At 40.3% G+C, this 13203-nt stretch overlaps 1 protein-coding gene across 24 annotated transcripts in view; it reads left to right on the forward strand.

Annotated features, from left to right (window-relative positions):
- MYBPC1 (myosin binding protein C1) overlaps positions 1 to 7314 on the forward strand; it is an 86112-nt gene extending 78798 nt beyond the window's left edge. For 6 of the 24 annotated variants that reach the window (XM_051845801.3, XM_070052757.2, XM_089308878.1 and 3 more), the window contains 4 exons: positions 2361 to 2547; positions 4447 to 4514; positions 5876 to 5918; positions 7047 to 7314. In XM_051845801.3, coding sequence (XP_051701761.3) covers positions 2361 to 2547; positions 4447 to 4511 — 252 coding nt within the window. In that variant the 3' untranslated portion in view covers positions 4512 to 4514; positions 5876 to 5918; positions 7047 to 7314. The remainder of the gene's footprint in view (positions 1 to 2360; positions 2548 to 4446; positions 4515 to 5875; positions 5919 to 7046) is intronic. The other 18 variants (XM_051845800.3, XM_051845806.3, XM_070052756.2 and 15 more) reach the window with 3 other exon arrangements.
- Positions 7315 to 13203: the final 5889 nt, after the last annotated feature.

A 13203-nucleotide genomic window follows, 5' to 3' on the forward strand; every position in this document is an offset into this window, starting at 1 on the left:
GATCATCCATCCACTGTTCACTACCCAAATGACCACAATGGCTGGTGCTGGGCCAGGCTGAAGGCAAGAACCAGGAACTCCACCCTAGTCTCTCACATGGATGGTAGGGATCTAAGTACTTGGGCCATCTTCTGCTGCCTTACCAGGCACATTAGCAAGGAGTTGGACTGGAAGTAGAGAACTCGGGATTTGAACCAGCATTCCAACATGGGATGCCAGCGTTACAAAAGGCAGCTTAACATTCTGGGTCACAATACTGGCCTCATAAAATGTGCTTTAATATGGGCACAGAGGGCTTAGAAGGGAGAGATTGCATCTAATAAAAGAGGTCTAGAAAACTTTTAAGGTTTTATGTTGTTGGCATTTCATGTTGTTGAATAAATGAATTTGCCAATTGAGATACATATCCATGAGCAACACTGAGGGAAATTCCCCTAGAATTTTGAAAAGTTGCAAACAGTGGTATTTTTTTCAGTATATACTTTGAACATAAATAAGGACATCAAAGGGAGAAGCCAGACTGAGGATGGCAGGAAGATGGTGTTAATGTTTAACTGGAAGTGATGTTGGTCCATCCCAGGGGAAAGGATAAGTTTTCAGATGGAGAAGTTCACAGCGCTTGGGAGAAAAGGCCAGGCTGTTATTCTCAATCTAGGAGTCCCAGACACAAAGGCGCGACTTTCCACACCTTGAAGCCAAAGCCCTAGAAAGGAATATCATTGAACAAAGAGGGTGAAAAGCCAAGGACCAAGGTGTGAGCTTCAGGGAACACTCCCATTTGAAAGGAGAAAGAAGGAAGAAGACTGTGTGAAGAAGACAGAAAAGCTGCCATCTTTGGGTTCCGAGAAAGACAAAATAATAGAGGAGGTAGACTAGTGAACGTGGAGGGTATATAGTTACAGGAGAAGGGCCGGTGGTGTAGTTCAGAGGCCAAGGAGAATGGAATCCAGTTCCTAGGAGAGTGAGGTCATGATTTACCTTTAATTATAAGACTCATTCCCTCCTGATGATTAACAGAGAGGTCAGAGGCGAGATTAAGTAATAGGGGGGCATATGTAGCCCATAAAGAATTAGGAAAGATTGTTAGGAAAAGAAGTGGAAAAAACAGATAGATGGTCATGACACTTCGTGGGGACTTTCTAAAAGACACTCAGGGTGGTGCTGTGGCGCAGCAGGTAATGCCCTGGCCTGAAACACCAGCATCCCATAGGGGCACCAGTTCTAGTCCCGGCTGCCCCTCTTCCGATCCAGCTCTCTGCTATGGCTTGGAAAAGCAGTAGAGAATGGCCCAAGTCCTTGGGCCCCTGCACCTGTGTGGGAGACCCAGAGGAAGCTCCTGGCTCCTGGCTTCAGATCAGCGCAGCTCCAGCCGTTGCAGCCATCTTGGGAGTGAACCAGCGGTTGGAAGACCTACCTCTCTCTCTGTCTCTACCTCTCTCTCTAACCCTTTCAAATAAATAAAATAAATGTTAAAAAAAAAAAAAAAAGACGCTCAGCAATATACAGGCTCTAGGATATGTTAACAGCATGGACCTACAGGCTTTTTTTTATTTTGAAAATAATTAATTGACAAATATTGTATAGGTTTGATATATGCAACATGATGATACATGTATGTTGTGTACTGAACAATTTAATTAACACATCCATCACCACCCATGCTGTACCTTAGCTGCTTGGAACTTGTGACTTTTTTTTTTTTTTTTTTTTTGACAGGCAGAGTGGACAGTGAGAGAGAGAGAGACAGAGAGAAAGGTCTTCCTTTGCCATTGGTTCACCCTCCAATGGCCACCGCGGCCGCACTGGCCGGCGCACCGCGCTGATCTGATGGCAGGAGCCAGGTGCTTCTCCTGGTCTCCCATGGGGTGCAGGGCCCAAGCACTTTGGCCATCCTCCACTGCACTCCCTGGCCACGGCAGAGAGCTGGCCTGGAAGAGGGGCAACCGGGACAGAATCCGGCGCCCCGACCGGGACTAGAACCTGGTGTGCCGGCGCCGCAAGGCGGAGGATTAGCCTAGTGAGCCACGGCGTCGGCCCGAACTTGTGACTTTATAATTGAACATTTGTACCTGTGTAGATCAAATTGAAATGCAACTGACTCCTTTTGGGAATTTTGCCCTGAAACTGTCCCCTGAACAAATCTGGCTTTCTTCTTCAGAACTGCTCTTCAGAATTGCTTTCTTGCCAAGTGCTAAGTGGAGTTCAATTTGACACAAACAGTGCTCAAGTCGATGTCTATTCTTCATAGATGTGCTTTCTTTCCAAGCCACGCTTTAAAATTCCGTGGCTGGCTTTGGCGGTCTATTAATATGCCAAGTACAGACACGTTTTGACCTAACTTTCTTCAATCCTAACTGTAGCCCAAAATAACCTGGATGAAAAACAAAGTTGCCATTGTGGATGATCCAAGATACAGGATGTTCAGCAACCAGGGGGTCTGTACTCTGGAGATTCGCAAGCCTAGTCCCTATGATGGGGGCACGTATTGCTGCAAAGCAGTCAATGACCTTGGGACAGTGGAGATCGAATGCAAACTGGAGGTGAAAGGTATGCCCTGTAAGATCTTGTGTGTAGACCGAAGTTAAAGAAAATCATTTCATTATTGCTCTTCATGCAAAAATCTGAGCCATTTGGCAAACGCTCTGAGTAGGATGGTGCAGGGAGAAGTGAGTTAGCCAGGCAAGCAAGGAGAGAAGACATCATCACATTCTGTGTTTACTCTGCTTTATTTGTTGAGGACTGCTTGATTATTTATCATATATTATATGATATTATATATTTATCATATACAACATATTTCTGTTTCTTGATATTCTCATTAACTAAAGGAATATTAATTTCAGTGTAGTGTTAGTTTGTGTATAGCATAGTGAGAATGTATCAAGTCAAGGGACTATTAAAATAGTCTGTGATATAGTCCATCTATAAACAGAGCCTAGTGCAAAAACTCATCTAAAGAAATGGTAATTAAGGGATTTACACCTTTAAATTAATTTACTATTCTATGTATATGTATATGTTTGCTAATTTAGTGTTTCATATTATACATATAGAATACAACATAGCATATATTATATATAGGTTTTATGACAGATTCTATGTAGGGTATAGAATATATTCTATGTTACATTTAGCATTATAACCAGTTGCTTTAAAAAACTCCGGAGAATTTTCACTTATAGGAATACATTTCATTTATATTAGTTTTCAGAGGTGTGGGAACTAATATAGCCCACAAGATTTTTATGGTAGAAAAGTCTCAGTATAATGTGCTATCTTATTTTTATATTCACTGACTATAATTTTATATTGAAGTTTTTTGACAATCTGAGCATATTTTGGAATACCCTGAAAACTCCTATAGCGAGTGTTTATGATGAAATAATAGATGACATAATCCTAATATGTTTTCTTTCATTCTTAACTGTATATTTTTATTCTGTGATAACCATAGTCTTTATTTTTCCTTCCTCCTTATTATGAAGAAATCATGATATAAAAGTCAGAAAAATGACTTTGTAAATATTTATTGTAAAAAATCATAGTAAATGCTTAGGGTATTGACATTTTTAAGTCTTTTAGTCTTGAATCTATGGTAAATATAGTAGAGAAACTTTTTCAACAAAATAGCTTCATCTTGTAACTTTTTGAAACTGGTATTTTTTTTTTTTATTATTTCTGTCTCCAGACATAAAGTATGGTAGATTCACAATTGCATGATAGGAAAAACTTTTACTTTTTTTCATCACAAATATGAAGTAACATTCTTAGAAAATTTCAAATGTTTATTATTGAGATGGTCCTTACAAATGTGAACATTATTTTGAGCTTTAAATAATTAAGATAGTAATTGTAAATAATCTGGTTCCTAAACTCCTAGCCTTATTAGTTACAAGGTATTGTTGATTTTTATGTTTCAATAATCCACAAAAAACAAATGAAGCAGACGGAAGATCTCTCTGTCTCTCTCACTTTCTCTCTCTGTGTCTTTGTAATTCTGCCTTCCAATGAAATTATTTTTAAAATATGAAAACAAATTAAAACAACCAACAAGTACCACTTATTTATGCTATGAAATTATCTGAATGTTGCTTAGGGTATGAAAGGATGCTTTCACAAAAGGATCAATAGTTGAGGCCCTCCATAAGAACAAATAATGCTATGTATATAGATAATGTGTTGTTTTTAGTAGTTGCATGGTAAATTGTGGAATAATTGAATTTGATAATGAGAATAATGTATTCTGGCCCATACGTTAATAATAAGATGTCAACTGTGATACATTGTTAAAAGCTCTTGGTCCTAATAGTAAAGGTGAGATTGTTCATCATCAGGTTGTTATCTGATAATAAGTAACTTGAATCAAGTTAAGCTGTGAAAAAAAAAAAAGGTAAGAATGTCAACTGAGAATAAATAAACACTGGTACAAATATTCTAATTCTGCAGTGATATATCAAGGAGTAAATACCCCTGGACAACCAGTCTTCCTGGCGGGGCAGCAACAGGTTTAAAAAGTTCATATCCCACTGGATATTTCTACTTTCCGTTCCATTCCTCTTACATGAAAACGCACTTTGCATGTAAAGCTTGACTTTTTCAATTGCTTTTAATTGTATTTTTTTTAGCAGCTCATGGCATACGCAGTTTATGCCATGAACAAGGAAGGCCAAATTATTCAAGGATATTAAGTAAGGTAGAAACTAGCTAGTGTCTGAAAACTGAATTCTGTACCACATGTGCCCAGACATCAAGCCAGAAAGCTACATTTGACGATGACTTCATTTTATAAAATAAGACTTCAAACTTGAAAATTGATGACATTTAATATTTTCATTTTTCAAATGTAGAAAGGTATGCTCTTAAGGTTGTTGCAGCATAGTTTCCTTAGATTCATGATTAAAATTCTTTCATGATATAATTAAGAAAATTGAAATTTTAAACATACTAAGTTATAAGAAAAAAACAGTTCTGGATATTTTTGATGGATACAGAATGTAAAAACAGATCAATATTTAGAAACTTCCATATTTAAAATTTTCCAATTATAAATCATCCATAGATATCTGTAACTCGTTGGACATTTTCAAGGGAACCAATTATTTTCTGTTTCGGAAATTAAAAGGGAAGAAAATTCAGACCCCATTGCATGATATATTAAATAATAAATGAATCCTATGTTTTCCCCCATTTAGAAGAGCAAATTAAGAGTTCTTTGGGGCTGGAGAAGCAATTTGATGTAAACTCTAATGATGTAAATGGGTTTACAGTATTTTCTTTCTGAACTTCCAATGATAATGTCAGCTTTTGAGAGGAAAAAATTAGGATTCTTTCTTTAAAGTTTTGTAGGTTATATAGTCATTTTGTAGCCTAAGTTTAAATTTTATGTTTATTTACACCAGTTCTGGATAAATTTTATAGAATATCCTAGTCTAATATGTATACTTGATAATTTTGCCTTTTGGAATTTCAACATATATATATGTACACTAACACTTTGTCTATTGTCAAAGTTTTTCTTTTGTTGAAAAACACAATATATATATGTTGTAGGATGTCTTTTTTTTTTTTCAAGCTAATAGTTTGGAAGCTCTTACCATAAATATTCAGATTGGCTTTGCCACCTACTCCAGCAAAGTGGTTGTGCATATTAATAAATGTTTTACATATTAATGTTCCTTTTGAAGTGACTGGATCCCTATCCTTCATTCCATGTGCTTCTATTTTCCTACATCTTTCACATGACTAAGGATTAATGAAATCGTCTCATCATAATCATGGCCATAATTTTATCCAACAAGTACTCAACTTTGGTGTTAGCACTTTATTAATGCTTACAACTTCTCTCTCTCTCTCTCTCTTTCTTTCTTTCCCTTAGTTGTAGCACAGTAAGGATTTTTGAATGTATATTGTCATCTAAGGTAAGCTTTCATATGGTTTTGGCATATGAAGCTTATGACTCTCATAAGCCATACCAAGCCTGTGGAGTATGGCATGATTTTCATTATGTAATCCAATGAAAATAGACTCTTTAAAATTGCTAACTTTGTAGTTTTAATTTGTATTTCAATATCTTAAAATTAACAGCTAGTGCTTATTCATCACAACAGTCTCCTATTGACATGAAGCAAGTTGTTGAATGTGATAGAGCATGAATCAAAGCATTAATGTAGATGAAAATGAATGATACCCAAGCATTCTGAATTCTTTGCATCAAGGAATGGACGTGTACATAGTGGCATCATTTCTACCAATATGTGACTTGAGTTTTTTCTTAAAAAAGGAGAATGACTTTCTCAAATTTGCATTAAAGAAGTTTTAAGAATGTTCAAATGGCATGCTGTTTTGTCTGGACGTGAATTTTAGCAAGTAGTGAAGCATTTTACTAGAAGACCATGAATTTCTGTAGTTCATGGTTCTCTCTTGAAGAGTACTTTCATTTCCAAATATAATTCAGAAACTCGGAAAGGTAGGTATGAAATCTTAGTAGGGATTTCTCTCACCTTCAGAAGGTATTGGACAGTTCTTATATTTTTCAAAAATTTTTTTCAGTCTCTGCACTTTTGACAATGTGTAAATAGCCCTAGTTAAAGGGAGCAGTGTTCTCTTCTCCAGTGTGCTTTAATCAGAACTTTCTGTGCTTAATTAAAAAGAACATTAACAAACTAGAAACAGATCTTCCTGCTGACCCATAACATGGTATGCACTGATTCTGCCATTAAGTCAGAACATTTCAGTCATTATCTATAGAGGAGTCACAAAGCCTCTTAAAGTGCAATACTTCCCAACCATGTAGGAATTTAAATTACTTTTGGACAATAGTAAAAAACTACTGTGGGTCTGCGGGGAACTTGCTTTTCTTCCTAGACGCCAAGTGCTTTCTAAATGTACTAAACCCAAGAGAAGATTTCCAGGCGGGGACTGAATGAATCTTTGTAGCTAATGGGAGCATAATTAGTCGCATTTCCAGGCAGCTAGTCAAGAAGTATTATTTCAGAGACTTTTCCTTTGGAGTTTTGACTTCTCCCTTTCCTTTCTGTCCTCTCTAGGTGGGCTCTCCTTCTGCAGGCTCCTCTTGCAAGGTGTGCCTCCAAACATAATAGATTCCTATTTGCGAGATTTACAATCAAGCAATCCTGAGGAATACTGAGGGCCGGGGCCATTGCCTCTTTGTACTCCGCTGTTGTGAAATCTGGTTGAAATGAGAAAGCGTTTTCTGTTTTCCCACCAGGCCCCCAAGTGTGGTCATTTTCTTTCCTCCCACTGTTGAAAAAAAATGCACGGATTGCTTAATTAAAAATTGCAAATGAAATCTCACTTGAAGTCAACACTTTGGTCATTGTTGTCTGTTGTTGGTCACTGTACTTTTCAAAAATGCAAGCTATAGACTAAGTTATATTTTAATTTAAAATAGTAGGTTGGAAATGCTTTGTTTTTCCTAGGATAAAAAGCATACTATAATATACCATGTTAGAATCCTGAAAATCTGTCATTCTCTTGATCCAATAGCCTTCTCTAAGCAAAGCAGTTGTTTATTTCACACAGGCCTACCTAACACCAGTTCTCTGTCCTTTTCCCATTTGAATTTAGTAAAGGATTTCTTAAAGCCTAACTTTCAAACAAAGGAGAAAGGGAAATGTAGCCAGTGAATGGTGCAGTGGATCAGAAGTGTTTATGATGAAATGATGCCATGTTCATTTATGTGTCTGGGGTCATGTACTCAGACACAGAACTGAAGACAAAAGGCTGGGAGCCACGAAGCTACCAAACTCAACTCTTAGCTCCTTCTTGTCAGTGACAGGGCATCCTGGCCAAAGCCACCAGAACTCGCTCCCAAGGAGCTAGTTATAGTGAGGGAGGGCGTTTGCAGATTACAGGGGAGTTACAGATTTTGGGTTTGCTGTTGGAATTTGATGGAAACCTTGTGAAGTACCTAGTTACTGGGGCAGTTATTTGTGTGAGCCACTCATCATTTCAGCACCTCTCTTCACTCTTGGTGTAAGATTTCACTTAAAAGGGAAGTTGAAGTTGCTCAATCCATCTTCCTTCCTTCGTTTTTGGTCTTCTGTTCCCAGGGTTGAATATATTGTGACTAGGAAGGTGGGTCCATAGGATCTTGGGATGGCGTTTAAAAATATCTGTTCTGGCTGGCGCCGTGGCTCACTTGGCTAATCCTCCACCTGCGGCGCCGGCACCCCGAGGTTCTAGTCCCGGTTGCTCCTCTTCCAGTCCAGCTCTCTGCTGTGGCCTGGGAAGGCAGTGGAGGATGGCCCAAGTGCTTGGGCCCTGCACCCGCATGGGAGACCAGGAGGAAGCACCTGGCTCCTGGCTTTGGATCAACACAGCGCGCTGGCCATAGTGGTCATTTGGGGGCTGAACCAACGGGAGGAAGACCTTTCTCTCTGCCTCTCTCTCTCACTGTCTAACTCTGCCTGTTTAAAAAAAAAATCTGTTCTGCTTCCTTTCTAGATCAGAGCTGGGAGGTTGTGATGGTGGCCATGGCTCTAGGTTGATGTGGATGTTCCAGGTAGTTGCAGTACATTTGGGAACAGCAAAAGAAAGGCTGCTGTGTGCACAAACCATGGCGGCTTCCTCTTTCTTTTCTGATTAGTTGATGACCTTAACTTTCTTTAAAAAAAAAAAAAATTATTTATTTGAAAGGCAGAGTTACAGAGAGGCAGAGACAGGGAGAGAGAGAGAGAAAAGAGAGAGGTCTTCCATCTGCTGCTCACTCCCCAGATGTCCACAATGGCCGGAGCTGCACCAATCTGAAGCCAGGAGCTTCCTCCAGGTCTCCCCAACAGGTGCAAGGGCCCAAGGACTTGGGCCATCTTCTGCTGCTTTCCCAGACCATAGCAGAGAGCTGGATCAGAAGTGGAGCAGCCGGAACTTGAACTGGTGCCTATATGGGATGCTGGCACTGCAGGCGGCAGCTTAACTCGCTATGCCACAGCGTCGGCCCCAGCATTCATTTTTTAATTGAATCCCAAAACATTCTATTCAGTTCAATTAATGAGTGCCTGATGTGTGTAGGAGGAAGGATTCAGCTTGAAACTCAATGAACAAGCCATTCATGCCTCCAGGGAAGGCGTAATATGTAAGACTAGTACCTAAAGGGAGCCATATACAACAGGACAGGAGGCAGGGAGAAGGGAGCTCTATGTGGATTCAGATTTAGATAATGTAATTTAGGTACTTGTCATTGTTGCCTAGCAACAACTCCTCCTTCCCCTAGCTCCCTCCCGCACCATTGGAAAAACATCAGATTCTGCATCTTCTGAGGCTTTTATTGCAGGCCTGTAAGGATATAGGCAGTAAACACCAACACCCATATCTCTCTCTCCATTTAGAAAGGGGTTGGGAGTTTACAGAGTTAAGTGTAAATGGGGCATAACTGGGAGAAGCTAAGAGATGGAACAAACCAAGTGATGGAACACGATAGGTGCACAGGACAGGGTAGAGAAAGCCCTTTGCGAGTGCACAGTACCGAGTCATGCTTTTACAGCAGTTGCCTGTTCAAAGATGGCTGCTGAAACTTGGGCGGAGCTGTGTCGTCATCCTGAGAGCAATGAATTGTAAGGGCCTTCTCTGTCAGTTTGATTGCTCTGCAAATTTTACAATTTTGATTGTAGCTGGTTCCACCTAGTTTAATCAGGAAGCCTAAAAACAACAGCTCAGCAGACTTTTAGCAAAGAGAACTATTATGGGATGGCTAGTTTTTATGCAACAGGCAGGTTATTGGCTATTATGGGCTGTTAGTATGTTAGTAGGGAAGATTGCTGCTAAGCAAGCAGTGGGAGATCCTTTACTGTCTAAGGCTTCATTGTTGTCAATGTGTGTATCATACAAGGCTGGCAGACAGGACATGCTATATAGCCTCATTTTTTAAATCCAATTACATGACTCTGAGCACCACATCAACTAGGGAGATTGAGAAATTTTCTGTCCTTGGGGATCCTACCTCAGCTTTAGATTCTGGGGTCAATTGGACTCTTTCCTGGTGGCCAAAAAGCGGAAAGAAGAAAAGACCTCTGGTCTACACTGGTGACTGCACTGAAGCTGCGGTCCTACCCACAGTGGTCCATCAAAGACAGGAGACTCGAAACTTCCCTGACACCTGTGGCCTGGGGTCTTTCAGCTTCTAAGGCCATAATTTGGCTGTTGTATTAGGTTCTCCAGAGATACAGGATAAATAGAGACAGGAGGGAGTGAGAGAGAGCATGGTGGGAGGGGGGCAGGTTTAAGAAATGTATTACAAGGTATTGATCATGCAGTTATGGAGGCTGAGAAGTCGCATGATCTGCCACCTTCAAGGAGGAGACCTGACAGACCAGCAATGTAATCGGAGGTCTGAAAGCCAGAGAGCCAACAGTATGTACTCCAGTCTGGGTCTGTACACCAAGAACCAGGAGTGCCAAGGGCCATCAATGGACTGGATGATGCCCTGACACCCATGCCCACTGGAGAAAACCATGTGCTGGACTCAGTCTACTAAGTTAAATACTAACCTCATTTGAAACAGTCTCACAGACATACCCAGAAATAACATTTATCCAGTTCTCTGAGCATCCCGTGGCCCACTCAGGTTGATGCATAAAATTAACTGCCATAGCTATTCACCAACTACATTTAAAGCTATGCTTTATGGGGACATTGGGCAGTTACACTGTTCGGTATCAGACTTGAGTGAGAAGGGCCTCCACACTTTCAAGAACTTTATCCTGGCCCTTTTCTTCCAGCCATCTCTGTCTCCACAAGAGAGGGAGTACATAGATCCAAGGGAATGGGCTTACTTGGAACCCTGATCACACTGCTCCTTCTCATATACTGCACCCACTTTTAGGGCCTTTCCCCATAGGTGCAGTCACCCCAAGGAAGCACCAAGTATATCCCTAAGGAAGCACCAAAGTGGCCAGTATATGTCCCTGAGGGCCCAAGGGGTGTCCTAGAAGCACATATGTGCCAGGGGTTTGAGGAATGGAGGATGAAACTAGAGCTTGGGCACAAGGCTGAGGCATATACACGTGTGCATCTAAGAGCCCTCATAGTGTGGTGCAGGGAGGAGCCAGGATGCTCAGAGCAGGGAGAACAGAGACTGGCAGTGAGCCATGACATTCTGGCAAGTATCAAGGAAGAATCTGATAATTCTTCATTGAAACCTGACTTCTGAATAATGGAGGATACAACTAGCTTGTTAACCATCTGTCAACTTGATTTATATAACTTCTAAATATTTATTCATATGGGCTCTAAAAGTTCAAGGTCAGCCAGCACCCAAACACCTTTGTTTTCCCTGTACCTCCTCCTCCCTTTTCTAGCCAACGTCACTCCTCACTTTCTCCTCTCCACTCACCAAGCTGGAGGCCTGACCCTCTATCTCCTTCTTCACTCAAGTTCTCCTGCTTAGAATTCTAGAAATACAAATTTGGCTTCTCTTAAGAGTAGGAGCAAAGTAAGGATTAATAAGACCATACAGTCTTCTTACCAACTCTGCCCATACTGTTAATCGATTCTAAATTAAACTCTATGTTTGTTATATTTCTTTATTTTAGTGGGGTCACTTAATTATCATCCTTACACCAAAGATTTAAGTTACTGCTACATGCAGGTTTTTATAAAATCCTTTATGATTAAACTTTGATAACTTAGAATGGATTAGAGAAATAAACCTGTTAATGAAACAACCAGTTCTCCTGATTCTAAGGGCTGTCATCGCCTTCTTAAAGTCACCTGATCATCTCTCTCTCTCCCCAAATGCACTGGCCTGAGCAAACTCTGGCCTAGCTGAATACTTTTTTTCTATCTGGAGTAGATTACCAGAACCAAAATACCAGGGAGGTGATAGGGGCAGTTAAACACTCACGGGGGGAGACCTAGGGGTGACTTGGGAGGCACTGGCTGACTCAAATTAAAATCATTAAAGAAAAAACCCTTGCCCTGAAGTGTACAATCAACCATACCCGCTTGTTTCCCTAAGTAACAGCTTTAGAACGAGTTTCTGATCTTTATAGATAAGCACTTACACGGCTACCCACATGCAAGAGATTCACTCCTTCCACTCCCATGGAAGAAAAACTCAACCCACACTTTCATTCTACTCTTCACGCCCAGGAAAACATCTTAAAGAAATTAACAGTCAATTTTTTAAAAATTTGACTTAAAATTATTTAAGTTAATTTAAAAAAATGCCTAAGAGTTACCAGCTAGGCTGTGGCAGAGAAGAGCCAGTCTACAGACTTTGGAAGGCATCTTTCTTGGACAGTTGTAACAGGGCTATTGGAAGACAGCCATGTTTCAAAATAAACTAACGCTGGTTTCAAGTCATGTGGCTGTGTGGAAAGTTCCAGGTACTAAAGAGCCAAATAAGTATTCCCTGAAGCCTGTAGGGTGAAGTGCCGTTAGGTTGGTCATCCCAGCCCACGCCTGGGTGTCCACTGGAGGGCTTCATGAATTTAGTTTCCATTCTTGGATTTGTTATCAGAGAGCAGGGCCTCCTCGGATACACATTCCTGCTATTGTGACCGTGAATTTACTTTCTGAGAAAGAGAACGGTTATTAGACATTATAGGCCTATAAGGAGAAAGGGGCAGGTCCAAATCAATCCAATTCAGAAAGATTTGAGAATTTACGGAGCTGGGGTAATTGGACTGGAATGGGGTGAAACAAAGCAACAGAACATGATAGATGCAGAGAAAAGGGGTGCTGTAAGTCCTATGAACGTGCTCCTTGACAAATTATGTTTGTCAATACATCATATGTTCAAAGATGGCTCTGAAATGTCATCAGAGTAACATTATAAGGAAACTCACTCACCAGTCTGAGTAAGTCAGCACAGGCTCCAGCTAAAAGCTTGGCTCAACCAGTTCTGTCCAGTTTTATCAGGGACCCTGGAAAGACCGATCAGCAGGTTTTTCTTTTTTTTTTTTTTTTTTTCGCAAAGAAAGCTATTATGATATTGAAGTTACTGTGTTGGCAAATGGCTGTTATGAACTCATGGTGGGTTAGGGAGACTCAGAAAGCTTGTTGTTAAGCAAGGGGAAGAGAGATTCTTTATTATCCACAGTTTCACATCAGGAGGAACCAACAAGCTGAATGAACTTGGCATAGCAATTGGTGGTTACCATTAGGAGACAGGGCCTCTATGTGAAGATGACTTTTACGCACTTCATGATGATTCATAGTCAGGGCTCAGTCGACTTTAGCTAG

Source organism: Oryctolagus cuniculus, chromosome 11 (genome assembly GCF_051225735.1).
Source record: "Oryctolagus cuniculus isolate XC-2025 breed Fujian yellow rabbit chromosome 11, ASM5122573v1, whole genome shotgun sequence".
In the NCBI taxonomy this organism is placed as follows: Eukaryota; Metazoa; Chordata; class Mammalia; order Lagomorpha; family Leporidae; genus Oryctolagus; species Oryctolagus cuniculus.